The 13,911-nt window shown below is 44.2% G+C and overlaps 2 protein-coding genes across 6 annotated transcripts in view; both read right to left on the reverse strand.

The window, feature by feature from the left end:
- The window catches only part of Mrps28 (mitochondrial ribosomal protein S28), a 103,996-nt gene extending 103,145 nt beyond the window's left edge, over nucleotides 1–851 (reverse strand). The window contains exon 1 of the mRNA XM_032898639.1: nucleotides 601–851. Within this exon, the coding sequence (XP_032754530.1) occupies nucleotides 601–810 (210 nt within the window). The 5' untranslated portion in view covers nucleotides 811–851. The remainder of the gene's footprint in view (nucleotides 1–600) is intronic.
- A 4,507-nt stretch (nucleotides 852–5,358) lies between these two features.
- Nucleotides 5,359–13,911, reverse strand: part of Tpd52 (tumor protein D52) — a 79,047-nt gene continuing 70,494 nt past the window's right edge. For 2 of the 5 annotated variants that reach the window (XM_032898644.1, XM_032898643.1), the window contains 3 exons: nucleotides 9,650–9,691; nucleotides 8,380–8,428; nucleotides 5,359–7,101 (listed from right to left, as the gene is read on the reverse strand). In XM_032898644.1, coding sequence (XP_032754535.1) covers nucleotides 6,979–7,101; nucleotides 8,380–8,428; nucleotides 9,650–9,691 — 214 coding nt within the window. In that variant the 3' untranslated portion in view covers nucleotides 5,359–6,978. Of the gene's footprint in view, nucleotides 7,102–7,925; nucleotides 8,429–9,649; nucleotides 9,692–13,911 lie in introns of those variants that run through there. The other 3 variants (XM_032898645.1, XM_032898642.1, XM_032898641.1) reach the window with 3 other exon arrangements.

The raw sequence follows: 13,911 nt of genomic DNA on the forward strand, positions 1-13,911 counted from the left end.
ATAATGCTTTACACAAATGGAAAAGAAAACTTTTTTTTTTAAATAAAAGATCATTTTCAGTAAAGGAACGTAAAATACTGACAGTTTAAATCATACACCCAGTTCACAATAGCTTTAACTGTCACTTTACCTATGCATTCAATTAAGATGTTTGTGACAGGCTGGGAGCCTCAGACTTCAGCTCCTTAAGCCCTGGAGCTGTTTTCCTCCAAATCTTATGGGTCGCCCCACAAACCCGCTGGATACTTTGCTCATAATGTCGCACAAGAGTATGCAGAAAGAACCCACACGGCCGTAAATGCCGTGGAAAAGAAAGAAAACATTAATCACACGCTCTGCTGCAGGTCAAGGGTAGGAAGCTGTTACACCCGCCACTCCAGTCCCTCCTCTCTCCATCCCTAAGTCACTGGCATAGCCCATGTCAACAAGGACCAAATTTATCCCCCCACCATGCTGGCCCCTCCCTAGTGTCGCAGCCTTAGCCCCTCCCCAACACTGACAGCTTCTGCCCCACCACGCTGGCTCCTCCTAGTGTCCGGGGCTTAGCTCCTCCCCACGCTTGGTCCCGCTTCCGGACGTGGCGCCGCGAGGCCTGCTCACCAGCCCGAGCTCCGCCTTCCGCTGCAGCTCCGAGTGTCGCTCCAGAGCGCTAGCGAAGCCTCCTGAGCGCGCCCGAGGAGCGGAGGAATCGTGGATCGCATTCTCGGAGCCACTCTCCGTGCTTGCATTTCGCAAAGGCTTGGAGAAGACAAGCGCTCTCAGGAAACGGCTCCCAACAGTCCCGGCGTGGGACCCACACAGCGCCGCCATGACGCCTGCACGACCTCTGACCTCTTCTGCACGCTGGCGGGTCAGGGGGCGGGCCGAAGAGAGCCCCGCCTACTGCCATAATACTGGGCGAGCCTGCGAGTCCGGTAGATTAATGCCTAATTGACCGCTCTCCCACGGACGCCATGGAGAGAGCGCATGCCTCGCATGGGAAGCGGTGACACTGCAGCTACTGTACCCCACGGTCTTCAGAGGTCTCCTTGGTTATCCTACTGGAGTTGGAAGCCCCAAGCTCTAAAGCACCTCCAGTGCCTTTGTTATTCAGCACTTTCGAAGTGTCATGCTTGAGATTTGAAATCATTCTTAGTGTTCGCCCTCCAATTTTGTAAACTCCAGGAAGGAAGAATATTGCCTTTGCAAATCGGCACAAAGTCGTTCATAAAACTGGTGGTAGGTCTGTCCTGGGCCACTTCTGTTGCCAGTCACCTGCATTACAAAACCCAACAGAAGTTTTGTCCTGGATAACTACCATCATTTCCCATGAATTAATCCTCAGAATATGCCCAGGCATAGCACTTCCATACCCCCATCCCCAAATACTTGATATTTATTGTTTCTCCCCAGTATAAATCCCCATAATTTGTCCATAGACTTCAGAATCAAACCTAACACCATAGTTGCAAAAGTGTTTGCCTTTTAGGTGGACCCCTAATAATCAATGTAATGTTAACCTACAAATTACTAAATCTGAGGGCAGGTGTCACAAAAATATCCTTTGTGCTCGCTATGTAGTTAGTTGAGGGTGACCTTCAACACCTGCTTCTCCCTGAATGGTGGAACTTTACAAACACTGTCACTACCACAGCCAGGACAGAACCTCTTTTATGTCTTTGACATATGTCGATCCTGAAAGTATATTCTGACCATGGAATGGTGCATAATTTTATGCATCACTTAACACTCACCATTACTAGTCACTGTGGGGAGAAGCTCACAGATTCAGTAGGAGCCTGAGGTAGATTCCACTCCAGGTGAGATCTCACACTGCACACGTAAACCCATTTCTGCTGACAGTTAAGTGGATTCTCATCGAAAATGTCCATCTATGGCTATCACTACATTCAGCTCCTTTTGAAAACAGTGTGGCAAATTGTAGAGCATAGCCCGTGACATTTAAGAGCCCTCAGCAGCCCCAAGTAAGGAACTTTCATCTTGGGCAATCCAGTACCCAGTGCTGATTTGGTTTTCCTACTTAGGAAAGCAAGCTGCCCACCAGTGCCAAGTTTAAAGAACTGCTTTGCAAACTTAATATTGTATCACTTCAAGTGCTTGTCCGGCATGGCAAGGCCCTAGGTTCCGTCTTCTGCATAAGTCCTGTGCATCTGGATGTACTGAACAAATGAGGCCCTACCTTTAAATCCAACAGACGTGTTATATTCATGTTGCCTGAGCTGGTGGATAACCCTGAAAGGCTGGCAGCGCTATGGGGGTGGGGTTTGCTACTGTACACTCTTAGTCTTCCTGTTGACAGGCTGTTTAGAGTCTCGGTCTCATCTTGAAGCCCCCAATTTACTTAAAAGAGTCAAATGAGAGATTAGAAAAGTGAGGATGCATAGGGCAGTGGTGATGAACAACCTGAGTCCCAGCCCTCAGGAGCAAGAGGCAGGGGGATGTCTCTGAGTTTGAGGCCAGCCTGATCTACAGAGAGTTTGAGGACAAGGCTATACAACAAAATCCTGTCTCAAACATACTAAAGTGAAGAGGAGGAGGAGGAGGAGGAGGAGGAGGAGGAGGAGGAAGAGGAGGAGGAGGAGGAGGAGGAGAGAGAGGAAGGAGAAGAGTGGGTATTCACAGTAAACCATTTTCATTGGAATTTCTCTACACAGTGGAGTGTGCTCATCTGAGAAGCCATGGGTTGCCAATAAAAAGCCTAATGCCGAGTTTGGGACACCTCCCCTTAAATTGATGGTCAGGGTTTTCCTGGAGACACCTGTCCCTGCTCTTGTCTGCCTATTGGGACACGGCAGTGAAACTACACACTGACCCTAGACTATGGAGAAATCAAGTTGGCACTGGCCATGCTAGCTCTATGTACTAGAACTGTGCCGTGCAGGCTGCTGACAGACAGGAATCATCAGCTTTACCTAGCTGTAACCCTGTGAACTCGAATAACCGTCATGGCAAACATGCCCAGCGGGGCAATGCTGGCATGAATGTCATGTGGGTAATCAAATACTTCTTAGACTTTTAAGACCTGCTCCACAGGAGGTGAAACCAATCTGGTTCCTGGAGATCTGGCCAAAAACTATGATTTTGCTAAACAAAAAGTTTGCTGTTGGGGGTAGGGAGGTAGAAGCAGATCAGGGAGGAATTAAGGGGGAAAGTCAATGCATATAATTAAAATATATGCAATCCTTTAAGATACTTATTTTTCAAACTGAAGTAGTGAGGAGATGGGGACTTTGAGCTAGGGGTCAACCTGAGCTGAGTAATGAGATCCTGTCTCAAAAGTAAAGCGTGTGGTGGAGCGTGCGTGTGATCTGTGTCTGGTGGATGGAGGTGGGATGGTCAGAGCTTCAAGGTCACCCTTGGCTACATAGCAAGATGGAAGGCAGCTTGAACTATATGAGACTGCCGAATGAATGAATGAATGAATGAATGAATGAATGAATAAAAAAACAAGTGAGTAACAGGAGGGATATATCTGCAGTTTTGCCTATGCAAGCACCAACAGGCATATACTAACTAGAGTGGCAATACCGCTGCTCCCGTATGTCTTCCTACTAGCTCCATTAAAACATTTCAAGTTGTTAATATCTACTGTAAAAGTGTTCATGGCAGTTAGCAAGGAAAATGAATAAAACATACTTCAAAGCCCTGATCCCACCCATTGGCCTCATCTACCAAGTTGTGGCATCAGCAGAACTACACACACTTAACCCCACCCCCAAGACCACCAGTGTGCTAAAGAGTGTTACTAAAACCTTCATATTAAGTAGCTCTTGGGGATGGAGAGATGGTTCAGTGGTTAAGAGCACTGACTGCTCTTCCAGAGGTCCTGAGTTCAATTCCCAGCAACCATATGGTAGCTCACAGCCATCTGTAATGAGAACTAACGCCCTCTTCTGGTGTGTCTGAAGACAGCTACAGAGTACTTTTTTTTTTTTTAAAGTGGCACTGTCTTGTATTATCTGTTCTTTTTATCATCAATCCAAGTAGAATAGGACAGACACTAAAACCTAGGACTAATCTCTGGTCAGATGGCTCTTCACTATGGGAAAAAATCCGGCCTTTCGGCTGGTCTTAACTATTCAAAAAGACCTGGAGAGATGGTTCAAACTCCATACTACTATACTCTCTAGAATGCCCAGGTTCAATTCCCAACACACACACCTGACATAACTCCAGCTCCAGGACAACCTATGTCTCTGCCAGAGGCACCTATGCTCAATGCACATAACCCTTACATACGAACACATAATGACATGTCTTAATTTAAAAGAAAAAAATCTAAGGAACACAGGATCCTGACAGTCACGTCACACTGTGTCTCCTCCAGCACACTGTTGCTGACAGGATTCAATGCAGCTGCCCGCTGGCTGGCTGCTGGCTGCTGGCTGGCTGGCTGGCTGGCTGGTTGAGTTTGTTGCTTCACTTTGCTGTTTTGCATGTCAGGATCTGAAGAGTTTGGGAGAAGTTGCAAAGATGACTGACTCACCCTTTCCTGAAAGAGGGGCAATACATAAAAAATAATCTGTACCCAAATTATAGTTTTTATTGCTTTTGGACACGTCACAGAAAATAGTGTGTACCTTAATTAAAAAGATCCAGTAAGAGTTCAAACCTTTGCTGTATTCCAAAAAAATGGGTGCTGAGATCAGCTTGCAGGTGATGAGTTCTCTCTTTTATTTATTTCCCAGGTTCTAAACTATTAAGAATTCTTGCTAACGTCCCACCGACCCTCAAGTTAGGGAGCACTGCTTGTGTAAGGCCTCAGAGCTCGTCCATTACGTTTATGTCCTTAAACAGCTGAGATTTCATGAATACCTGAGCTTTCTCTTTTGCTGTTCTCCCAGCCTATAAGCCTACAGCGCAAAGCCCAGTAGGAGGCCCCACCTCTCTGCAACATTTCTGTTAATAGCTGCTTCTGATTTCCTCGTATCTGTGAACTTACAGTGAATCTCCAACAAATATTCCAGATATATGCAAATATCCTAAAACTCCCACTTAATTTTCTGAGTTAGTCCTTCATCATTCTGTAACTTCTTTGTTGAGACAGAGTACCTTCCAGTATTCCAGCAGATTAAATCTCTACATGAAGTGTGGGAAGATTGATTTTCTTTCATATTCATCCCCGAATTTCTTTGTACATTCCTTCCCCTCCCTCCGAGCCACTTATACCCTTTTATCCTGATATGAAAAGTCTCTTTACAAAATATGAAGATTCCTTAAAAAAACAAAACAAAACAAAACAAAACAAAAAAAACCAACTGCCATCTTCCTCTGTTTTTGCCTGGTTACAAATACAGAGTAGGCAGCCAGGAAGCAATCTGTTAACACGATGTTGGAAAGAAGGAAAAAAAAGACTAATTGGTAGAAAAATCATTATATTGAATAATCACAATATTTCTCTATGGACAGATCTCTACAGTTCCAGTGCTCTAGGGAAATGCTTCCAGAATACCAGTTGATTTCAGAATACAAGCTTCAGACCACTGTCCACTTAATAAATATTGAAACCTATACTACTGAGACTCAGACTTTATTAAGATTTTCACATATAATAGAGCATAGTTTCCATTGCATCCAAGTAGCAATCAGGGATGGCAGCATGTCATTTTGTAACAACTGACACTGTGGCTTTTCCATTCTGGTTTGCAGAAACCTTATCCTCAGTTAAATCTAGTCATGCTTTTAAGAAATGCTTTAGGTCACTCCAAGCTTGGCAATTAACATTTGGCATGAACAAGGGTAAAACCACCACAATAGATAACAGACACAACCTCATAGGCCATAAACACACACAGCAAAGGAAACGGTAGTGGATCAGTAGTAACCACAGCTAATAGAGGAACTCAGCAGAGACATCTGGAAGCTTTGATTCACAAGCCCGACGGTTCTCAAAGTGGGAACAATGTCTACAGTGCAGTTCACAGTCACAAACACACCGAGAAGTACAGCATGAGCAGCTCATCCGTGTCAGCGAGTCACAGCCTTCCGAGTTATCAACACCACCTCAGTATAAAAAACATTCAAGTCGCATTTCTCATACAACTGTCTGTGCTTCCTGAAGGGTGTTAAATGGAGTTAATGGAGGGAGTAGTTTCCCCTAAGGTGAATTATTTTAGCATTTCTGTAGTTGTATAGACTTGTGGAACTTCTATAGTTGTACAGACCTAAAGACTTTATTTAGACTTTCGGAATATCAGTGATGAGTATGGGGACATTCCAACTTACTGTAATATCACACACTTGACTCACAATGTTATTCTGTTAATTTACCTGAAATTAAATTTTAATCTTGTAAAAAAATGCATAAGAATGGTATAATAAATAACCGATACACTGAAGTAGACACAGCTACAAGTGACAGTTACCAAGTGGGTGGGGTGGGTGCCCACACTCACGACAGTGGCAGTTTGAGTGTCTGCATGTTGTGCACTTACAGAACTACTGACATGCACACACACCTGTCTACTTTAGTCTGGTGTCTTCGGAAACCCAAGATATGGTCCTCTTATAACTGTTTATCCAAGAAAAAAAAAAAGATGTAGCTAGTAGTCTCTCCTTTGAAAGTAATGAAATAATTCCAAGACTTTTAATAACCAGGATTTAGAAAAGGACAGTATTCGTTAGAAATTGATTAAGTGTACAGAGATCCAAAAAGAATGATTCAAAGCATAGCAAAGAAAGATCAACGTGGACTCCAGATGGAAAGTGATTTGAAAGAGCACAGTGGTTGCCTGCAGGGACTACCAGAGGCTATGGTGCTGTCTCCTTTACAAAGGGCCTTCCGCAAGCTAACGGGCGTTTCCCTGGAGTGAAGGGGAAGGTGGTTTCACTTGGTTTCATTCACAAACTATTTGGTCAAAGAAATAAGTAAAGCTAAATGAAAGCACATCTGGTAGAAATCTGCAGTCGTGAGCGTTGTCAAGATGTGCTTGGCTCTCGCAGCACCTGGCAGTGGGCAGCAGGACACAGCTCGGCAGCTCAGGGGCTCTCTGTCGTCTGCTCTGGAGGTGGCTCCGTGGCTGTGGTACTGGTAGCGTTCGCTGTGGAACTCAGGACTTCTCCAAAGTCGCCACCAGCAGGCTTGGTGCCTCCTACTTTAGACTTTTTAGAAAGTGTGAAACAGAAAAAGACATCATGAAACGACGTTAACTGCCTCTGCAGAAAGGAACTTCCGACTTATTTTCATGAGCACACGGGCCTTCTCCCACTGGATTTTATCTCTCAGTACGCACACCCTGCCTTTCTAATAGAAGATACTTTTAAGAATAAGTGACTCTTCCAATATTCTGAAAGACTAAACTAAATATGAGTTTTAAAATGTATTTTCTTGAATATGGTCTGACTCTGTAGCCAAGGCTGGCCTTGAACTTATCACCTTGCCCAACAGGCTCATTTATGTTAAAATAAAATATAATAATAATAATAATAATAATAATAATAATAATAATAATAATAATAAATAACAACTAATCTGTTCCAACTATACCCACTACAATGATCAGGACTGGATAAAGAAATGATTGATCACACGGGCTACACACAAATACTACAGAATAGAACACCAGGAGCTCCATCACTTGGAGATCATTTGTGAGTCTAAGAGCTGCTAAGTTTTCGTTCGCTTGGTTTTGTTTGGTTTTTGGTCTGGGTGTTTTTGTGACAGGATATCACTCTGTAGCCCAGGCTAGCATCATACTCTGGGCAATCCTCATGCCTTAGCCTCCAAGTGCTGGGATTACATGCATGAGCCACCATCCCCAATTCCCAGAGTTGATGATTTTATAATCACCTTGGAAATAATGCAACTTATAAAGCTAATCATTATGAAAGGATGTGCACCTCCAATGGAGGGACTAACGGGGGTGGGTACGATCAAGATATATTTTATAATGTGTGAGTGACATTCATGAAATCAATGCAGTAACAGAATTAATTATCCAAAAATTAAAGATATAATGGCCAACATAAGGCATATGTAAACATACATCATATACAACAAAGATGCACAATATTCAATAGCAAAGGAAAATGTTTGGGTGGGTTTCAAAGCATAACAGCTCAGACTGTGTGGAAAATCTAACTTTTCAATATTTTGTGCTTTCTAGACAAAAAAAAAAAGCTAGAGCAAATTTTGTACAGCTATAAGACTATTTGAAATAAAGCAAAGGCCTGAAGAACTGTTGTTTTAAGTTATCCATTCCCTGTGTAGCATGCTACAACACATGCTCAAAAGCAACAATACCCTATGAAAACGTGCAGGGTCCATTAGGGAAACGCAGAGTACGAATCTTAAAGTTCACTACAGCTTGATGTCAGTAGCGCACAGCAGAGAGACCTAAGGCACCAGTGTGCCGTCAGATCATTCACCCCTTTACTTGCCTTTAAGTTTTCAACTTTTTCTTCGAATGACTTGAAAGTTGGAGAGTTTCTATGAAGACAGAGAAAACAAGTAAAATTACAAAGGCTGTGAAAAAGTCAGGCCGCATTTCTCACTGCTGCTATTCACAATTAGCCATAGGGCAGGCAGGAACTTCTCCGGATGTACGTGCACAGGGGTCAGCATGTACACTTACCATGGCAGACCAGCTTCTGAGCTGTCTGCTTTTATGTTCATGAAGATGGCTACTCTGAGATATGAGGGATGCTGTCCTACAGACATGTACAGAAAGAAAGAAGCTAGGCAAGACCAGCTCCGTCATTCCCTTCCCTAACAATGCATCAGAATGCAAGGAAATGCCACCACGAGATGCTCTGGACCCAGGCCCTGTGCTTTAGAACTCTGGTCTAGCAACTCATCTTGCAAGGTGTGAGCACAGACCACATCATCCGGACGAGCACACTGTGTGAGGTTCCTTACCAGGACCTCAATTCCACGGACCATAGTCAGAGAAGAAAAGGACCAAAAGAGATCAGAGAGCTCGGAATCTTACGTTTCCTCCACACTTTGGGCCTTTGCCTCTCACCCATGGGATCTTAAATACCCACCCTGTTACAAAGATAAAAGAGTGCAGAGTAGAACATGGCCAACGGTTGTTCCCATGTGCCCATCCCCACCCAACCCCCACCCAGGCCAGCTGCAGCTCTCAGCTCCCTAGGAAAATGAATTCTCAGGCCCCACATCTGTTATGGATTCAGAAACCCTAGGGGTGAGTTCAGCATGCAGCACTGAGGCTACCCTTCTGGGTGATTCTGACTAGACTCAAGTCCAAGCCAAGGATAGTACAGTTAGGCTCTGCTAGAGGCCCACTGATGGCAGCTGGCTCTAAAGGCCACCTGGGGTGGCAGGGGCAGAGTGGGGGGGGGGGGCTGGGAGGTGAGGGGGTTGTAGCCAAAGCTAACACAGACAAAGGGCCACAATAACCCCGGACCACAAGAGAAGCTTCATTCTGCACTGGTGTATGTTTCCCAACTCAACTGCTTTCAGGTAAAGATTTTATAAAGTGAAATTGAAATAGTAATTCTTTAAGAGAAAAAATTTTGCATTTTGGATCTCATGAATCTATCCCAACACTGAAGAACAGTTACTGCAAGCTCAACAGTGTTGAACACACAGCGTGTTGGAGGTGGACTTCTACTTCTCTACTCAGTGGCTTGGGTTAAATAACCAGAAAAGAAATGACAGGGAGCACCTTGTAAAGACATACTTTACCTCATAGCAGGCATGCTAATCGAATGCTGAATGGAGCGGATACTGAGAGGCAGCGATAAAGAGAGACAGAAACAGGTTAGTATACAGTGGCCCGACACGAGAAGATCACCACACTGTCTGATAAATAAAGCTTTCTGACAGTTCACTGTCTTGGCACTGTGAACAGTGATCTGCTTTTTGAGGTGGGAGGGAGATGTCAAAGTTATTCCAAAGGAATTTACTTTTTGAGCCACTTATGAGCCAAATGCATCAGAATCATTATGAGAGGGAATAAGACAGTGTGCCCTCCCCTCACACTGGAAAAGCTATGAGGCTGTGCATTCCTGGCTCAGGAAAGATATGCTAATCAGAGGTAACAGCAGAAAACCGGGATTGGAGTGTGGGTCTTTAGGAGTCCTGACTGAGTGTCCATCACCTCCCCTCAAAAGTGTTGGGGGTGCACACACACACACACACACACACACACACACACAAAAGCAAGCCCCTGAAGGGCCCTACTGGCCATCCTTCTTTAGGTATTTGTTTCTAGGCTGGAACAGGCCGGTTTCTAAATCTATCAGCCATTTGATGACTCTTAAGTTATTACATACTCCACAGCATTCCTTAGCAATAACAGTAGCTGCTCTTCAGTAAGAGACAGTTAACATTGATCTCAAGACTTCCTAGAAGACATCAAAGTACCACAGAGCTCTCCATATTCTGGGGTTCGACTTCTACCCCCACAAGAGCACATAAAGCTCACCAACAGACAAAGCTTTCAGCCTGCTTTCCCAGAGACTTCCCTAGACAAAAGCTCACCGGCTGAAAAAGATCTTCATTCTTGGGCTTCTATTTTGGTCACTAGCATAGATTTTTGGTAAGTAATCTTTCCTTTGGGTAAAGCAAACAGTTTATGTATAAATCCTCAATGACATTTAAAAGAGTTTGTGTGTTTACTACTGAGTTTCATCGATGACTGTTGTTACAGATGGCAATGTGTTAGGTCATCAAATCTACCTGGATATTACTACGCAATTTATGATCCTGATGTGCAGCAGACTAGGAAAACTCAGGACACCTTGGTACAGTGCTCTCTTATGTCCCAGAGTAAGCGCTCCACCCTACAGAAGAGGTGCATGCTGTGCCTGTACAAGAAGAGGAAGTTAACCTTCTTCTAGCTGATCTTGTAAAGCATACTCTTCCCACAATTGGAGGCCATAGGTTAATGAAAAGCAATCCTTCGAAATTCTTAACAGAACTTGAATCCACCTTGGGCCTTCTGACAAAAAAAAAAAAAAAAGAAGAAGAAGAAGCCCAGAAGAGCTACACACTCACAAGACACCTATGACCCTAACTCCTATGACAGATCAGCGGACATTACCCACCACTTCTAGCCCACTGTCAGTCTGCACTGTTGGCACTGTATGGAATGTGGTAGTTATGACAAGATCAACAGCCTGAAATCAGACAGGAAGTGGCCATCGGGGTGGATCTCCGAGCTGGAAAGCCACACCAACTTAAAGGCTGTGGGGGAATGGTTAGAGCTCACAAGAGCCGAGAGAAAGTCTGTTTCCAGGAGGGCAGAAATGGAGCCCAGGCAGGGTTAGGAAGGAGGGAGAGCCAGCCAGGGAGGGAAGGAGAGGGCCAACTTGCAGATTTCCTAAGTTTCCAGCACCATCTCAGTCCCCAAGGCTTTGAGTAGTCGGCTGGTTTGAGTGGGGCTGGGCTCGTCTCTCCCCACTCTTTGATCTACAAAACAGTTTTGTATTTGTGCCAAACATTCTCTTTTTGCCCTAAGTGAAGGCACATCAGTTTCTGTTCTTCAACAAAAACACTCCTCCCTAGAATGCTCACTTCAGGAGAAGCCTCTGGCCACAGAAGGTGAGGAGTGGCCAAAAATAATCCGCTTAGTGTTCATGGGATTAGCACATGGTTTGATGATATTAACAAAATGAGGAGATATGTGGGAAAAGGCTGGTTTTAAAAGTCACAGACAAATCTAGTTACTATGCCTACCCTCGTGTAAAAAGGTTTTATTTTCCTTCCAGGGGATGGGTTCTCGGGGCAGCGCACAAGCTAGCACATGTTAAATATGCTGAGACAATACAGAGGAAAAGGCAAAGGACCTGTTTATAATAAGGCTTATTCTGTATATTAAAAAAAAAAATCACCGGGCTGAATTGGAGTACATTTCTGTAGCTATATTTCACAATTAAAAAAACATTTAAAACAGGAAGAAATGAATTGCTAGAGATAGCTTTGAAGTCAAGGTCTCTGCAAGGAATACACATCAACTCCGGCCTCATTCCATTATCTAATCCCAGCTCCACTCACAACCAGGTAGAATTTCCCACGGGGTGGCGAGGCTGCACCGGGGTTGGGGGGGAGCAGCTGTTCTTTCATTTCTGACTCCTCTACACAAAGTTATACAAAGCATCTTCAACTGATGTATCGTCTCCACTTTTGTCCAAAGCTGACTACAATATGGAACCTTCTACAGCAAAAAGCCAAAGTCACCACTTAACAGACAGACCATAGGGTTAACAGACAGACTATAGGGACCGATTACATCTACAAAGCAAAATCTATGAAAACGCTCCCAACTTGATCTGTAGCCCTTGAAGCAGGACTCAGGACTAGGCATCTCCAAACACTGGGAGGACACACAGTAGAGCAAACGGCTAGATTTCTCTGCAGGCTTCATAACCACATACTCACTCTTACTTCCCATAACTCTTCCTCTTTAAAAACCTGAACTGGTCATTTTTTTTTCTAGATTCTGATACTATTATTTAAGCTTTCTATCTCTCATAATACAGAGCAAGGAAGAGAAAGGAAAACTGCAGAGAAAGAGCAATGGCTGATGTGTCTGCGACAAGGGCAGGCGGGCCTGTGAAAGCAGTCCCACGCGGCTCCCACAATGTCTTCTGACTTAATCAATACAAGAGCAAAAGTGCCGGGCAATGCACCAATAAGCCCCAAAACAAATTTTTAAAAATTGAGATGTATACACAAGCACACATTTGAAAGGAAAATTCCTCGTGAAGTAAACACTAAAAGAGTTAAGGATTAGCATTTCTAACATAACAAGAAATGAAACAATGAATCATCCCCGGATGCTGAGACCATGGCGTAGGTTTCAATGTAGCAGTGGTTAAAAGGAGAATGTTCTTGTAAAGGATTTCCCCACATTATAAAAGCATGACTCAAATGTGTTGCCTGTCTAGAAAACAGCAAAAAAACAAACGGTGGAAACATACATGCTACTTTTAGGAGTGCTCTATGATTACCCCAGGGGCCTCGTGGGTCAGTGTTCACTACCTGGTCCCACCAGGAAACCAGCTTGGCTGAGCTCTTACTTCCAAGCCCTCCAAAGCACCGATTCTCATACCTTCTTCCCACCCCCCCACCCGATCTCTCCTCTCTCTCCTTCATTATCTCTCTCCCATCCCTCCTCCCTAACCTAGACAAATTATTATGAATATCTAAATCTCATTAAGTTTATCATGTTTAATCTTTGAATTTGCAAAAAGCAGTGCATCTCTTTCTACATCCCAAATCACTAGTGTGTTTGTCACACAAGAGGGGCTTGGGAGAAACCATTAATGGGGTTCAGAGTAGTTGGTAAAAGGGATCTCTGGAGTCCACCCTCTTAGCTCCCCACCCCAACCCCCAGAAGGGATGTGGTCAGAATTTGTCTCCATGACCATTATAATCTGAAAGATGTGATTTTTCCCAATATGTTGGAAAACATGGAACCATATTAAGTGAGCTGAGCCAGTTTCTGATCTGTAAGAATTACGAAATTTAAAGAAGAATCTTTTTTCCTGTTTCCAAGTTTTCATCAGAAGACTTGATTTCTACATACTGATACACATTGTTTATTTGTCAGTAAAACCAAGACAAGCATTGACAACACTCCCTGAAAGCTCACCGAGCATTGTGGGAGAGGGGACAGAAAGAATGTCAGGACTGGGGGAAGGCTGTGAAATGCCATCTTGTTAGCCTGGTACAGTAATGGCAATCATGACTCACATGAGCCATAGCTACTGGCACTATGATCTTCACCTTCCTGACAGTCACTACTGCAGGGGAGGGACTCACTATTGGCAGTGAAGGAGCTGGAGACGTGAGGGTGCTGAGAAACAGCCTGATGTGAGCTGCCACCTGAAGCCGGCAAAGTCCTGGCCAGTTCTGCTTCTGAAGACCATGTCTGAACCCATGGCCATGCGGCGGCAGGGGTCTGTGCCGATCTCCATATACCAGGGAACCACCAAAGGGCA

This window comes from Rattus rattus, chromosome 3, assembly GCF_011064425.1.
Source record: "Rattus rattus isolate New Zealand chromosome 3, Rrattus_CSIRO_v1, whole genome shotgun sequence".
Classification (NCBI taxonomy): Eukaryota; Metazoa; Chordata; class Mammalia; order Rodentia; family Muridae; genus Rattus; species Rattus rattus.